Below are 14,229 nucleotides of genomic sequence, written 5' to 3'. Positions count from 1 at the left end.
GCTATCACCTAACTAGAGGATTTCACACACCAGCTTTTCTCTTCCATTGGAATTGGTTCAATGGTTTATTTGAAAGAGTTAACAACGGAATCATTGTTCAACTTTGCTTTTGACAGTAGGGGGGGAAATGAATGTCAATCAAATACAAAACAACCAAGTCTATTCAACATACACTTTAATTTACACTCATTGTAACAGCACACTCGTGACATTGACTTTTAAGGATTTTAAAGCCAGTCATCTAAGTATCATTGACATTCTTTCCACTTAAAACATGGAAGATGGGGAGAATTTGATAACACTTTAGTTTTTTTAGCACTTTAGAACTTGAACTTCATAAATGGACAGATGATAACATTTGTGCCGTGATCTGGGTAAGTTACGTAGCTTTTTGCACATAATAATTGAAGACTGTCAACTCATTTTGAATACTGTTTTATTAATCAGAAAGCCTGCTGTGTGCTGTTTGCTCGCTGGGAACATGCTAGAAACACAGAGGAAACTAAGACGAACTGGCACAAGACACAGGAACACACAGACTAAATACACTAGGTGATGAGGGACAGGTGCAAACAGTCAAGGCGGAGCACACACAAGGGCATAGAGTGTCTGTTTACTCAATCTCTCCTCAATTTCAAACACAACATAGAACTGAAGAATATATTATCAAATAAGGAAAACATAACTTAGGAGACAGGACTGGACTTAACAGTTTCTAAATGTGAACAGTTCATCATTTTGAATTCCATTTAGTCAACTAGATCAACTTAAATATTTTAATAATATAAGTAAAAAAAAATGTACTTCTCACTGAGTGATCAACCCATACAATGTTAATGTCGGGCACAGGTCCATGTATTAGTAATTAAAGTAGCTATCCCTTCCTACATAGTCTAGAGGCTAAACGGTTGGCCCTGGCCATATTATGGAAGTAGGCTATGAACTCCTCACCAAATGGGTTAGTTATAGACTACTATGCTGTAATACTCCAGTTGGTTATTAAGGTCTCTCATTCCGCTTCTAGGCTATGAACTCCTCACCAAATGGGTTAGTTATAGACTACTATGCTGTAATACTCCAGTTGGTTATTAAGGTCTCTCATTCCGCTTCTAGGCTATGAACTCCTCACCAAATGGGTTAGTTATAGACTACTATGCTGTGAAACTCTAGTTGGTTATTAAGGTCTCTCATTGCGCTTCTTCACTGGGCCCCACCTGAGGAGCCTCCCCCACATTACAGAACCACTGCTCTACATTAATACAATTCATCGTAGAATGTATTGTCATTTTAATGCAGTTTGTTAATACAAATGATTTCTGCTGTAAATATGTTGAAATTCAAATCAGTTTTGTGTGTGTCCCTTTATCCTATGTCCACAGTTCAGTTGCTATTTGCACATGACTATGTCCACAGACTGTGTCTGCAGTAGCATAGGCCATGTGTTTTATTATGTTGGCAAAAAATAAAGAATACACACACGACGGACACAATTAAGTCATGAAAATGACTTTCTGAATTCACTGAATTCGTGGATCATTGGACCAATAGTCTAACCCAAACTAGGACAGTTGTGGTCTAGAAATAGCATACATCAGTGTTTGCAGCCATCGGCAGGATAAGCAAGCTCTGTCCTGGGTGACGGATACATTTGTAAATAACTATTCATCTGATTGAGGACTGTGTGTGTGTGTGTGTGTGTGTGTGTGTGTGTGTGTGTGTGTGTGTGTGTGTGTGTTCAGACGGCAGGTGGAATGGGAGGCAGCCAGCAGTCTGATTGAAGGGATCTGTTTGACGTTGCAGCGACAGCCAATCATCTCCTTCTTGCCTCATCTGCGCTCCCTCATCAATGTCTGCGTCAACCTGGTAATACCACTTCTTCCTCTTGGAAAACAGGAATCACCCTTTCAACACTTTATTGAATATTTACACACGTCTCTTTTAATACTCTTTCATGATTCCGTAATGCACATGTACTGATAATGGTGTGTTAAGGTTCCCCTAATTAACACAAGTTTATGCACGGGCTCTAATGATCAAACCAAACACTCTCTGGTTAATAAATGTGAAGGGAAGTTCATGATTTGGATATATCTTAGAGGCTTAATCAATGCATTATAGTCAACATTAACACATTTAGCAGTTACATGTAATGTCAGCAAGCATTAAGAAATGTTGAGTGCAGTAGTTACTGATGTATAATGTTAACTTCTGCTTGATGTTAACTGCTTTACTCCATTCATGTCAGTTAAGGGGGGCCTTAACGTAAACATTACCAACACTTTTCACATCTGCATTCTGCATGTTCTGTAGGATAAACAGCTGTTTTCCTTAAACCACCTCTTAGATAAACAGACATCAGCACACACGCTCTGTTTGTGATCAGTTTGTTCTTCTATCTGATGTAGGTGATGGGTGTTGTAGGCATAGATATATATAAAGGCTAGATGTCTCGTCTAACGGAGTCGAACGTCCGCACATGGCGGCCATCTTGCCCCGGTCAGTTCGCTCACCCATAACATTGTGTTGGTATTGGTATGTACTTTTTAAATAACCATAACTTGCTCAATTTTCAACTGATTTACAAATGGTTTGGTTTCTTACAAACGTTATTAACGTGGTTATAATTCGGGATGCTTTTTGGATATTTTTAAGAAAATAACATAATTATTCATAAGTATGCAGTGTCATAACTACATATCTGACGTTTATAACAAACCAACCCGTTTAAAAATCGGTTGAAAATTGAGCAAGTTATGGTTATTTAAAAAGTACATACCAATACCAACACAATGTTATGAGTGAGCGAACTGACCGGGGCAAGATGGCCGCCATGTGCGGACGTTCGACTCCGTTGGCCAGCAACGCGGACGAGTCATCTAGTCTTTATATATATCTAGGGTTGTAGGTCCCTCTAGTGTGGCTGATGTTTGTTCTTCTATCTGATGGAGGTGATGGATGTCCCTCTAGTCTCTAGTGTGCCTGATGTTTGCTCTCTAGTGTGGCTGATGTGTGTTCTTCTATCTGATGTAGGTGATGGGTGTTGTGATCAGTTTGTTCCTCTATCTGATGTAGGTGATGGGTGTTGTAGTCTCTAGTGTGGCTGATGTTTGTTCTTCTATCTGATGTAGGTGATGGGTGTTGTAGTCTCTAGTGTGGCGGATGTTTGTTCTTCTATCTGATGTAGGTGATGGGTGTTGTAGTCTCTAGTGTGGCTGATGTTTGTTCTTCTTCTATCTGATGTAGGTGATGGGTGTTGTCGGTCCCTCCAGTGTGGCGGATGGCTTACCTCTCCTCCACCTGAGTCCCTACCTGTCCCCACCACTCCCGTTCAGCACTGCAGTGGTGCGACTGGTCGCTCTGCAGATACAGGTACGTCCTCATTTTCACTTTCTTCCAAAAATAAGAGTAGATTTTCCTGCGATCTTACGGATTGTGTATAAACTGCTCTTTGGAGTGCAGGTGTGCAGAATGTTGTCTGACCACCACATAATGTGACTAATGTGACTGCCCTTGTCTTGTGCTAATGTGACTGCCATGGTCTTGTGCTAATGTGACTGCCATGGTCTTGTGCTAATGTGACTGCCCTGGTCTTGTGCTGGCTGCTTCTAGTCATTTCATTATTCAACTGGTGTGTGTGTGTGTGTGTGTGTGTGTGTGTGTGTGTGTGTGTGTGTGTGTGTGTGTGTGTGTGTGTGTGTGTATTTGGTGTGGAAACATTAGAGTTGCTTTTAGTAAGTCCCAGGCGTCATTACTGCAGAATAGCCAGATCTGTAAGCTACAACAGTGTTCATAGTCCCACAAGGAAACACTCAGCATTTAGTGTTGTTATTTACCCTCATTGGGGCTGCGGAATAGATTGAAGTGCCTTAGAGACTTTCCCAGGGCAGGGCAAGTTTATTTATAGAGCACAATTATTATCAAAGTGAATTACAAATGAGCTGGTAAAGGTAGTCAATGATTTCAATTAACGTTTTATACACCTTTTGTCAAATGAAGTGGATTTCTTGTCATGGTACTCTAGCTAGCCTGTTCAGTGTGTGCATTCAAAAAACTGTGTTCGTTCACAGCACTGGCTCTGAAAATGGGAAACGAACATAGTGGCTTGGATCGAGCCATAAATAATTCCAATTCCAGTTTGAACAGAAATATCAACAACCTTTTGCCAGAATTTGGAACTCACAGAAGATGTCATGGCAATAGATCACAAGTATACCCTCTACCCTTTTTCAAATTCTCAAAATTGACATCTATTCTTAAAAACTACAAAGATAAATATCCAGTCCTTACAACATTCCTGGCATCCTCTTCAAACCAGTTTGTTTTCGAAGCCACTTGATTAGATTTCATTATTAGACATTGTAGCAAATAGGGCCTGGCAAAATTTCCAGGAAACATTATCGCACACTTTTTGATATCGATAATTTGTATAGGTGTAGTCCGTGACTCGAATCCAATTGCAGCTAAGCACATCTCCATTGTAGATTGTGGAGGCAGGATGTGATTGACGACAACTTGAAAGCTCCAATGGGTGGAGGGGTCAGAAATGATCAAATCTGAGCCGTAAAGAGAGTCAAAATAAGTCACGTTTGGTGAACGGTCTTGTTGTTCATGGACTGCCAAATAGTTTCAAACAAGGGATCCTGTCCAGCAATAAATGGGAAATTGCCATTTTTATTTGTACTGAATTGACTATAGGTTTAGCTGTAACCTTTGGAGAGATATTAATTACTCATAACTTCATGCTGCCACACTGCCCAACTGAAACTAAATTGTTCCATTGAAGTAAACTGGAGTGGTGCTAACTGTTATGTTTGATGAATTTTGATGTTTTGCTACTTTTCCCTTAATGAATTGATTTCCATCCCTAATGTAGTCTCACCTTTTTCCCCCACAGGCTCTGAAGGATGACTTCCCACTTAGCCATGTGATCTCCCCCTTCACCAATCAGGAACGCCGGGAGAGTATGCTGCTCAACCTCCTCATCCCGTTTGTGCTCACAGTGGGGTCCGGAAGCAAAGGTCATAACTTTATTAACTTGCTATGAAAACATTCCATTCAGTGGATTTGTACTGTTATAAGTTGGCACAATCTGTTGTTGGAATGCAACAAGTCCATACGATCAGACCTGCTCAGGAGTAGCTTCGTAGCTGTTGATTTCACTGCACAGATCATGTACTCTATGTACCGTAATTTCCGGACTATTGAGCGCACCTGAATATAAGCCTCACCCACTGAATTTTTCAAAAATAATTATTTTTAACATAAATAAGCCGCACACGTCACTTTTTATTTTATTTTCTAAAGTGTTTTGAGTTGTGTTCTGTCTACGCCGGTAGACTGTGGTTATTTTGACATTAGTTAAGTTATTGAGAGATACTGAGAAATCGCGTGGAGCTAAGCATCCATGCGGCTGCATTCATGCTAGCATCCTAGCTCCACAAAGCCACCGTATACAGTCACAGGTATCATAATCCATAAATTAGCCGCATCATTGTTTAAGCCGCGAGGTTCAAAGCGTGGGAAAAAAGTAGCGGCTTATAGTCCGGAAATTACGGTAGTGTGTTTTCGCATTGATGCATATGTATACAATTACACTGGTGTGCTTCTACCCCCCTCAGATAGTCCTCATCTGGAGCAACCAGAGGTGTTGCTTTTGCTTCAAACAGTGTTGAACATCCTCCTCCCCCCACGCATCATCAGCACGTCTCGTAGCAAGAGCTTCATGTTGGACTCCTCCCCTGCCCACTGTTCCACCCCGGGGGACACTGGAAAGGACCTGCGCAGAGAAGGGTTGACCGAGTCGACTAGTCAGGCCGCCTATTTGGGTACACACATATATATATATACCACATAAAATACGGCTTCAACCACTCAAATTCAGGGTGCATTATTAGGTCTGGCACACCACAATACATGTAGAAGTGTGCAGTGAGAAGATGCCTGTACATGAATCTGTTCTCTCAGCTCTTAAGGTGGTGTTGGTGTGTTTCGAGAGGCAGTTGGGCAGCCAGTGGTACCAGCTTAGTCTACAGGTGAAAGAAATGGCTTTGAGAAAGGTGGGCGGAATGGCATTCTGGGATTTCATCGACTTCATTGTGCGCACACGCATCCCTATCTTTGTGCTGTTGCGGCCCTTCATTCAGTGCAAGGTAGGTGAGATCCTCCTCCATCTGCAGTGTGACTGTGATATCGATCTCATTACTATTATAATTAGTTTGGGGTGGGGGAGGGGGGGGAGGAGAGAGAGAGAGATCCTCATTCATTATAAATGTTGGCTATTGTTTGGTGGAATGTATAGCCAAATGTATACGTTTGGCAGAAAAAAGGTTTGGCAGATGTCAACACGAGGACATAAATTCACTGTAATTGCGGGGGTTGATGTGTTTTACTTTTTACATTCGCTCACTGAGCCTACATGTCATTGTCAGTGGATCGTGTTTTAATTAATGATGACTTTACATTTTAAAAGTGATTTTAAAAGTGAAAGTGCTTTGTTTCTTGACTTTATTACTTGATCTATTCCCGTTTTAGATAGTTATTCTGATAAATGAGGCGACGAGAACAGGGTGACTGCTTTTATTGCCAGCTCCAAAAGTAAGGCTACTTTACTGTGTGTCCCGAGAAAAATTGACCCAGAAGACGTCTACAATCAGCTGGCAGCAACGTGGGCGGGTTTTAAATGCGATAAAAACAAAATCCGGGGCTTGTCTCCTCGCCGATTTGAACAGCCAACCGAGCAACAACTGTCTAGCATTTTACTACCTAAGTCAGACAATGTTAAAGCGGAGGTATTAAATGATCTTGAATGAAAGGTGGTCGGTTCCTGTATAAACTCCAGTGTTAGACAGCTGTGGAATGCTTTTCTTGCCCTTCAGCTGGTCATTCTGACGTCACGTGAAAACTATGAATAGGAAATTCAACTAAGCCGTGGTATAAGTGTTGACAACGTTCAATATTTGAACTCAAAGAAATGTTTGCTCTGTGTTACTTTTGACTCTGCTTTTCTGCAATGTGCTATCTAAGAACACATCTATTCAGACTGCTTGTATGTTATGCTATTTGTGTGTGCGCAGCTCTTGACACAGCCTGCGGAGTCTCAGGAGGAGATCACAGCACGGCACCACATTGCGGATCAGCTGGAGAGACGCTTCATTCCACGGCCACTCTGCAAGGGCTCTCTGTTTGCTGAGTTTAGTAACGAGCTCAAGATCCTTAAGGAGGCAGTGCACAGTGGCTCAGGTAAAACAAACAGATATATATAAAGTCATTCATTTGTTCATTTACACATAAATATACTACATCAGTAGACGCTCCCCCGAATTTATCTTTACTGTAAAAAGATGATGAGTTATCACACTGGAAAGCATGGGCAATATTCATTATTAGATGCATTGCTGACCATTTTTACGAATTATAAATAATCTGTTTACAATAACCTTAATTCAGTGATCTACCAATTGGTTCAAACAATTGGTAGACATAGAGTAAATTCATTGTTACAATTCAGTTAAAGCACACATGCAGAGACCACAGACTCAGAGTAAGATTTAGGAGCTTTTAATGTTACAAATATTTAAACGTACTCATCCAGTTCCTCTCAGATAGTAGTAGTTTTATATCATTATCCTTGAGAATTAAAGAAGCTTGGTAAAAATCGATACTCCAGTTCTCTCCATATCTCCGTTTACCCATGGATGACATTTTAATTTCTCCCTCAATACCTGAACATTTCACTTAGTTTAAGTACTTTTGAAATGGTAATTTTATTATCAGTATTTTAATCAGGAGAAAAAAACCTTTTAGGTTTATGGATTATGGCAAAGATTAGATTTGAGATTCCAGATAAAACTGATATCATTGTTCTCTTGGGGTGGTAGATATTAAGAAAGAAATTGATAGTGTTTATAAGGTGCTGATTGCAAGAGTGGTTGCAAGGGTTTCAATATGGTAGTCAATGTGGTTGTTATACTGTTGATAGGGTAGTTGGGTTTGTTGCTAGGGGAATTTTAAGATTTTGTTATGGTGGTTTAGGTAGGTGGTAAGTGATATGGTAGTTGCTAGTTTGTCACTAGGGAAGTTCTGGCGGTTGCTAAGGTGTTGTTATGGTGATTTAAGTGGTTGCTAGGGTATTGCTATGGTTATCTAGGTGGTTGCTAGGGTGTTGGTATGGTAGTTGAGGTGGTTTCTATGTTAGTGATTGCTATGGTATTTTTATGGTAGTTGGGGGGTTGCTAGGTTGACACTATGGTAGTTATGACAGTTGCTAAGGTAGGGTGCTAGGGTGTTGGTAGGGTAGTTATGGTGGTTGCTAAGGTGTTGCTATGATGGTTTAGTGGGTTGCTAAGGTAGTTGCTAGAGTGTCACTCATAGAGAGTAAAAGTGGACGGAACCACTCCATAGGGTTTGAATTGAGAGCAATGAAGCCAGATACGGGCTATTCCCTTTTGGGGCCTCTCCCTGACCCTTAGGAGGATTTGTTGAGGGATAGATAGATAGACAGAGGGATATGGGAGGCGCCTCTTATCAATACTCCTAGTTACTGAGATATTGAGAGGGAAAGAGAGAAAGGGAGCTTTCATATTGGTGCAGGTGACCAGGTTGAAAGTTAAGTACAGATGCACGCAATTATGATCGCAATGAGAGTGTAGCTTACTTACAATGCAAGTCAATGTAAGTTACTATTTTTTTCTATAATAATTTAGATATTTTCTGCAATGGACACGACATATGCAAACAAAGTTTGAACAAAGTTTCTACGTTAAGCGATTCAAGCTCTAGTTATCCTGAAAATAACTACATTTGCATTCAAAAAGTCAGTAAAGTAAAAAATGAAAATAATGAGAGACATGGGAGAAGGAAGGCAAAGAGGAGATAGAGCTATGTAAATACTGCCGGGTCGAAAGATGCACTCATGATTAATGTACTAAAAGTGTGCTGTATTTGAGTACTAGTTATGTACTTACTATACTAATGGTATTACATTAGTGCTAATAAAGATAAACTTAAATACAATAAGTGTACTTGACCATTGAGAGACCATTAAGATGCCATTAAATATACTTAAGTACATATTTTTTGACTAATTCTGTACTTTAAAATGTACTTTGTTTCAACCTTTAGTATATTTGATTCACCTTTTAGATAACTATTAATATACTTATAATATATAGAAAATGTATTCATGATTCAATCAAATTGTGTGGATAATACATTGTAAATATATATTTACAATATATTTATAATGCATTTACAATGTCATAATGATGAGGGGTGAGTGGATATGAACACAAAAAGATGGGGGCTGAGTGGGTATGAACATTTGGCCTGGTCATTAACAGCTGCTCACCACTGATGTTAGACAAGGAGTTTAGTCCAACTTTTAGGGGTTAAGACTGATCTACAGTGATTACTTTTAGGGGTTAAGACTGATCTACAGTGATTACTTTTAGGGGTTAAGACTGATCTACAGTGATTACTTTTAGGGGTTAAGACTGATCTACAGTGATTACTTTTAGGGGTTAAGACTGATCTACAGTGACTACTTTTAGGGGTTAAGACTGATCTACAGTGATTACTTTTAGGGGTTAAGACTGATCTACAGTGACTACTTTTAGGGGTTAAGACTGATCTACAGTGATTACTTTTAGGGGTTAAGACTGATCTACAGTGATTACTTTTAGGGGTTAAGACTGATCTACAGTGACTACTTTTAGGGGTTAAGACTGATCTACAGTGATTACTTTTAGGGGTTAAGACTGATCTACAGTGATTACTTTTAGGGGTTAAGACTGATCTATGGTGATTACTGAAAATGGCAAAATGCTGATAAATTTGCTCCTGCGAATATCTTATTCTTCATTTTTGGCATATATGAATGAACAAGCCTGGTTTCTTTGTCTTATTTCACCCTGTCACTTGTATTGTGTCCAGCATATCAGGGGAAGACATCTATTAGTACAGTGGGGACGTCCACATCAGCGTATCGTTTGAGTCTGGCCACCATGTCCCGGTCCAACACCGGCACCGGCACGGTCTGGGAGCAGGACAGTCAGCCATCACGCCAGCCGTCCCAAGACACACTGAGCCGTACGGACGAAGAAGAGGAAGAGAGTCAGACATATTTTGGTCTTTCACTCTTTCAAACTTAAATCTCTCATAGTGTCTTATGGCTGTCTGTCACTTGCATGCATACTAGGTCAATTGGTATGTGTCCCTTCTGATGCCCTTCACCTCTCTCTCTCTCTCTCTCTCTCTCTCTCTCTCTCTCCCAGTAGATGATTCCATGAGTATACCCAGTGTTGTGAGTGAGCACGAGACATTCATTCCCAGTGCTATCACTCATCGCCGCTTCTCCAGCCATGCTACTGGAAGCGCGCTGCCTGAACACATCAGTGGTACAATGCTCCCGAGCCACAGGTACGTGCTCACACACACACACACACACACACACACACACACACACACACACACACAACATCAGTGGCACAATGCTCCCGAGCCACAGGTACGTGCCGACACACACAACAACACTGGGCCACCACCACACAGACATGCGTGCTCAAAAACAGTGTATACAAATAAACATAAACTGATAATAAAATGATATAACAATGATGATATTCAGAAATGTTCCATTAACCCTGCTGCTGCTGGTGCCAGTGTGTTTCATGAACTTGCCTCTTAATATCCCCACTATGATCAGTCTGCTATGGATCATTCATAACAGTTCTGAACAGCCAGCTATCCGGTATCTATTTCCACATTCAAAGATCTAATACAAATGCAACTCTCCATTTTTCCATTTGTAGAGGACTACTGAAAGTCTACTGATGGTGATGGTACTTTATTTTGCTTTCATTTTAATGTTGCCTCATTAGTAGATATCCAGATCAATTTTATAATAACCAATAACTTAGCAATCCCATTCCAATCTGTATGCAATCATGGTTGTATAAAGCTTAATAGTCTTGGGTAGGGTTGCCAGAAGACAAAGCATTATGAAGTTTATTGAGAGTGGTTCCAAGTCTTTGGTTTTACACTTGGTGTGTCAGTTGTGGCCGGTAGGGCAAGTCTCCTTGAGATCCAGTTGCATATTTTCCATCATGCTGTCAAAATAATCATTCATGCCATCTGCTGAGTTCGAATTGGGATTTTCCTTAGCAAATTTAAGAGATTTTGGCTGTTGTTGCTGCCAGTTCTATATGCAGATCTGTTAATATCCTTATTTTTCCTTAGTTCTTGTTAAAAAGCCGTTACATGGCTCCCATCAGAGGCTTCCAACAGCCAAAAGTCTTAAGACAATTATGTCAATGAATATTAAACTCCGAGTGTCTCTATAGAAAAGGCTCTTTCTTGTCCGCCATCGAGAGCAAAAGATCCAAAGGCTCTAGCAGCGCATTCACAGTTTCTCTAGCAGCGCATTCACAGTTTCTCAAAGGATCTAGCAGCGCATTCACAGTTTCTCAAAGGATCTAGCAGCGCATTCACAGTTTCTCTAGCAGCGCATTCACAGTTTCTCAAAGGCTCTAGCAGCGCATTCACAGTTTCTCTAGCAGCGCATTCACAGTTTCTCTAGCAGCGCATTCACAGTTTCTCTAGCAGCGCATTCACAGTTTCTCAAAGGATCTAGCAGCGCATTCACAGTTTCTCAAAGGCTCTAGCAGCGCATTCACAGTTTCTCTAGCAGCGCATTCACAGTTTCTCTAGCAGCGCATTCACAGTTTCTCTAGCAGCGCATTCACAGTTTCTCAGAGGCTCTAGCAGCGCATTCACAGTTTCTCAGAGGCTCTAGCAGCGCATTCACAGTTTCTCTAGCAGCGCATTCACAGTTTCTCTAGCAGCGCATTCACAGTTTCTCAAAGGCTCTAGCAGCGCATTCACAGTTTCTCTAGCAGCGCATTCACAGTTTCTCTAGCAGCGCATTCACAGTTTCTCAGAGGCTCTAGCAGCGCATTCACAGTTTCTCAAAGGCTCTAGCAGCGCATTCACAGTTTCTCTAGCAGCGCATTCACAGTTTCTCAAAGGATCTAGCAGCGCATTCACAGTTTCTCAGAGGCTCTAGCAGCGCATTCACAGTTTCTCAAAGGCTCTAGCAGCGCATTCACAGTTTCTCTAGCAGCGCATTCACAGTTTCTCTAGCAGCGCATTCACAGTTTCTCTAGCAGCGCATTCACAGTTTCTCTAGCAGCGCATTCACAGTTTCTCAGAGGCTGCTGTATTTCAAGGGAGGATATGTCATACATGGATGAACTGAATCTGGCATCCAACCTTAAAGCCAAACTTGCTTACATGGTCCGTGAAAAATGGAGATAAATTGCCTGCGATCTGCAATGAGGTTAGAGGATCTTGAGTACATTTAGATTTGCTCTGACCCAGTGTTTGGCAAATATCCTAGATGGAAATCAAGGCCAAATTCAAATCTCAGTCCAGACCCAAGGTAAGCACACACTTGCACTGTATCCTGATTTCAGGAAAAGGTCAAAAAAGATAAGATAGACTTTTTGAGGACAAATTACCTCTTGTGGAAAGACAGGCCCCTTCTGAACAAAGTGACATGAGGCCTTAAGTCAGCCTAGAACTGGAAAATTGTCCATTGACGAACAGTATGCTAAGGGCAAACCCATACTTGACTGGATTGTTTGTCCCGGCAATACAATTGTTGAGATAGATTTTGAAATCTACTAAGGTAAAAACACCTTTAGAATCGCAGAGGGGCGAGGCATTGGAGAGCAAGCTGTGTTGTTTGATAGGTTCTTCGTATCTGTCGAGCTCCTGGCTGGCAGGTCCTGGAACTCTAATGAAGAATAGAATTCCGAAGGAGTGCATGACCATAGGGGAAGTGCTGCATCCATCTGAGATGTTGGTCAGGAGAAGTCCTGTACATGCTGTCATTAAGTGGTTTGCCAACAGGCCAGTGGGCATTGAGCCTCAGGTCACACAGCAGATGATCGAAGAAAGACCAAAGGCATGTCCAGGTGTCGAGACCAGTGGCAGTTGCTGAGTACAACATAGGTGGTGTGAACATGGCGGACTGAATGCTCAGTTTCTACAGGATGTCCAATTGCTCTTGGAAATGGACGACAGTGCACATCATTTTCCACGTTTTGGACTTGTCAATCACCAGTTCATTCAGTACAAATCTAGCTAACGTCTAGCTTTTGGGAAAGAAACAACTGGAGTTCCTTGAATTCCAAGTGCCCCTTGGTGAGCAGATTATTGACTCGGAGCCCAGCAGGAGTCTCCAGTGAATGACTTTACTCCCCCACGTCAGAAGTGGAAGCCTCGGCCGGATGAAACTCTGAGACAATATGGGGCCGTCCAAGATGGTGGATGACACACATGAATCCAGGCGTCACAGATCTGGTTACAACGGCAAAACATACAGTATGCGATGTGTATGAAGTGCAAGGTCTTCCCCTGTGTTTCCAAATAGGGGATAGCTTTTTTAAATATCATAGTCCCTAAACATACATCAATTCAATATGTATTTATAAAACAATAAAATTGAACCCCCAGAAATACACTAGAATTCCAAAATACATACACTAGAAATACAAATGATGCATTGCTCAGTGCTCAGCTCAGAGTTTAGTTTTGAATAGTTTCAGACACCACCAGGCACCATTCTTATGTTGACTTATGTTGGTATGTTCTTGGGAGTTACTTATTTGCCATGTGGCATTTGTTGATTCACCTTCGCATGTGATCTGATGTCCACTGTAGTGGACACAATATTTTATGGAATTAAAACAGCATTGCTCATTTCAGCATTGGTCATTGAAAGATAAGAAAAAAGATAATGGGCAGACACTATTTTCTTGTAACTCTAAAACCTAAGGGTGACCGCTCGAAGTTTTGGCCCCTAACCTAAGGGACAGCCTTCCCCATAATGTCACACCTGCTACCTCCTTGGGTATTTTAAGTCACTTCTTCAAACACATCTTTATTAGCTTGCATTTCCTGATGTCTGATGGGTATGTTATTGGTCAGCTGGATTACTATGATTACATTTTGTTAATGAATTCTGATTTATATCAACTTTGTGCTTATGTATCCTTTTCTTTTATTATTATTATTGTAAAGCCTGCTCTTTGGGTGCAACAGGTGCACAATACATACCCCATACACAGCCCAAGTATAGCTTTGACTTCAAGTTGTCAGTGGTGAACATACACTGCTCTTTCATTCTCCTGGTTGTTTTGGAGTTCTGTGGATACGCATTGGATGAAG

At 41.1% G+C, this 14,229-nt stretch overlaps 1 protein-coding gene across 1 annotated transcript in view; it reads left to right on the top strand.

Moving 5' to 3' along the window:
• Window positions 1-14,229, top strand: part of LOC105905295 (protein unc-80 homolog) — a 122,349-nt gene that overhangs the window by 92,467 nt on the left and 15,653 nt on the right. The window contains exons 52-59 of the mRNA XM_031583209.1: window positions 1,740-1,863; window positions 3,244-3,369; window positions 4,895-5,018; window positions 5,619-5,825; window positions 5,965-6,149; window positions 7,074-7,239; window positions 9,931-10,110; window positions 10,275-10,416. Coding sequence (XP_031439069.1) covers window positions 1,740-1,863; window positions 3,244-3,369; window positions 4,895-5,018; window positions 5,619-5,825; window positions 5,965-6,149; window positions 7,074-7,239; window positions 9,931-10,110; window positions 10,275-10,416 — 1,254 coding nt within the window. The remainder of the gene's footprint in view (window positions 1-1,739; window positions 1,864-3,243; window positions 3,370-4,894; window positions 5,019-5,618; window positions 5,826-5,964; window positions 6,150-7,073; window positions 7,240-9,930; window positions 10,111-10,274; window positions 10,417-14,229) is intronic.

Source organism: Clupea harengus, chromosome 16 (assembly GCF_900700415.2).
Source record: "Clupea harengus chromosome 16, Ch_v2.0.2, whole genome shotgun sequence".
NCBI lineage: Eukaryota > Metazoa > Chordata > Actinopteri > Clupeiformes > Clupeidae > Clupea > Clupea harengus.
This window is presented reverse-complemented; position numbering and strand designations above follow the sequence as displayed.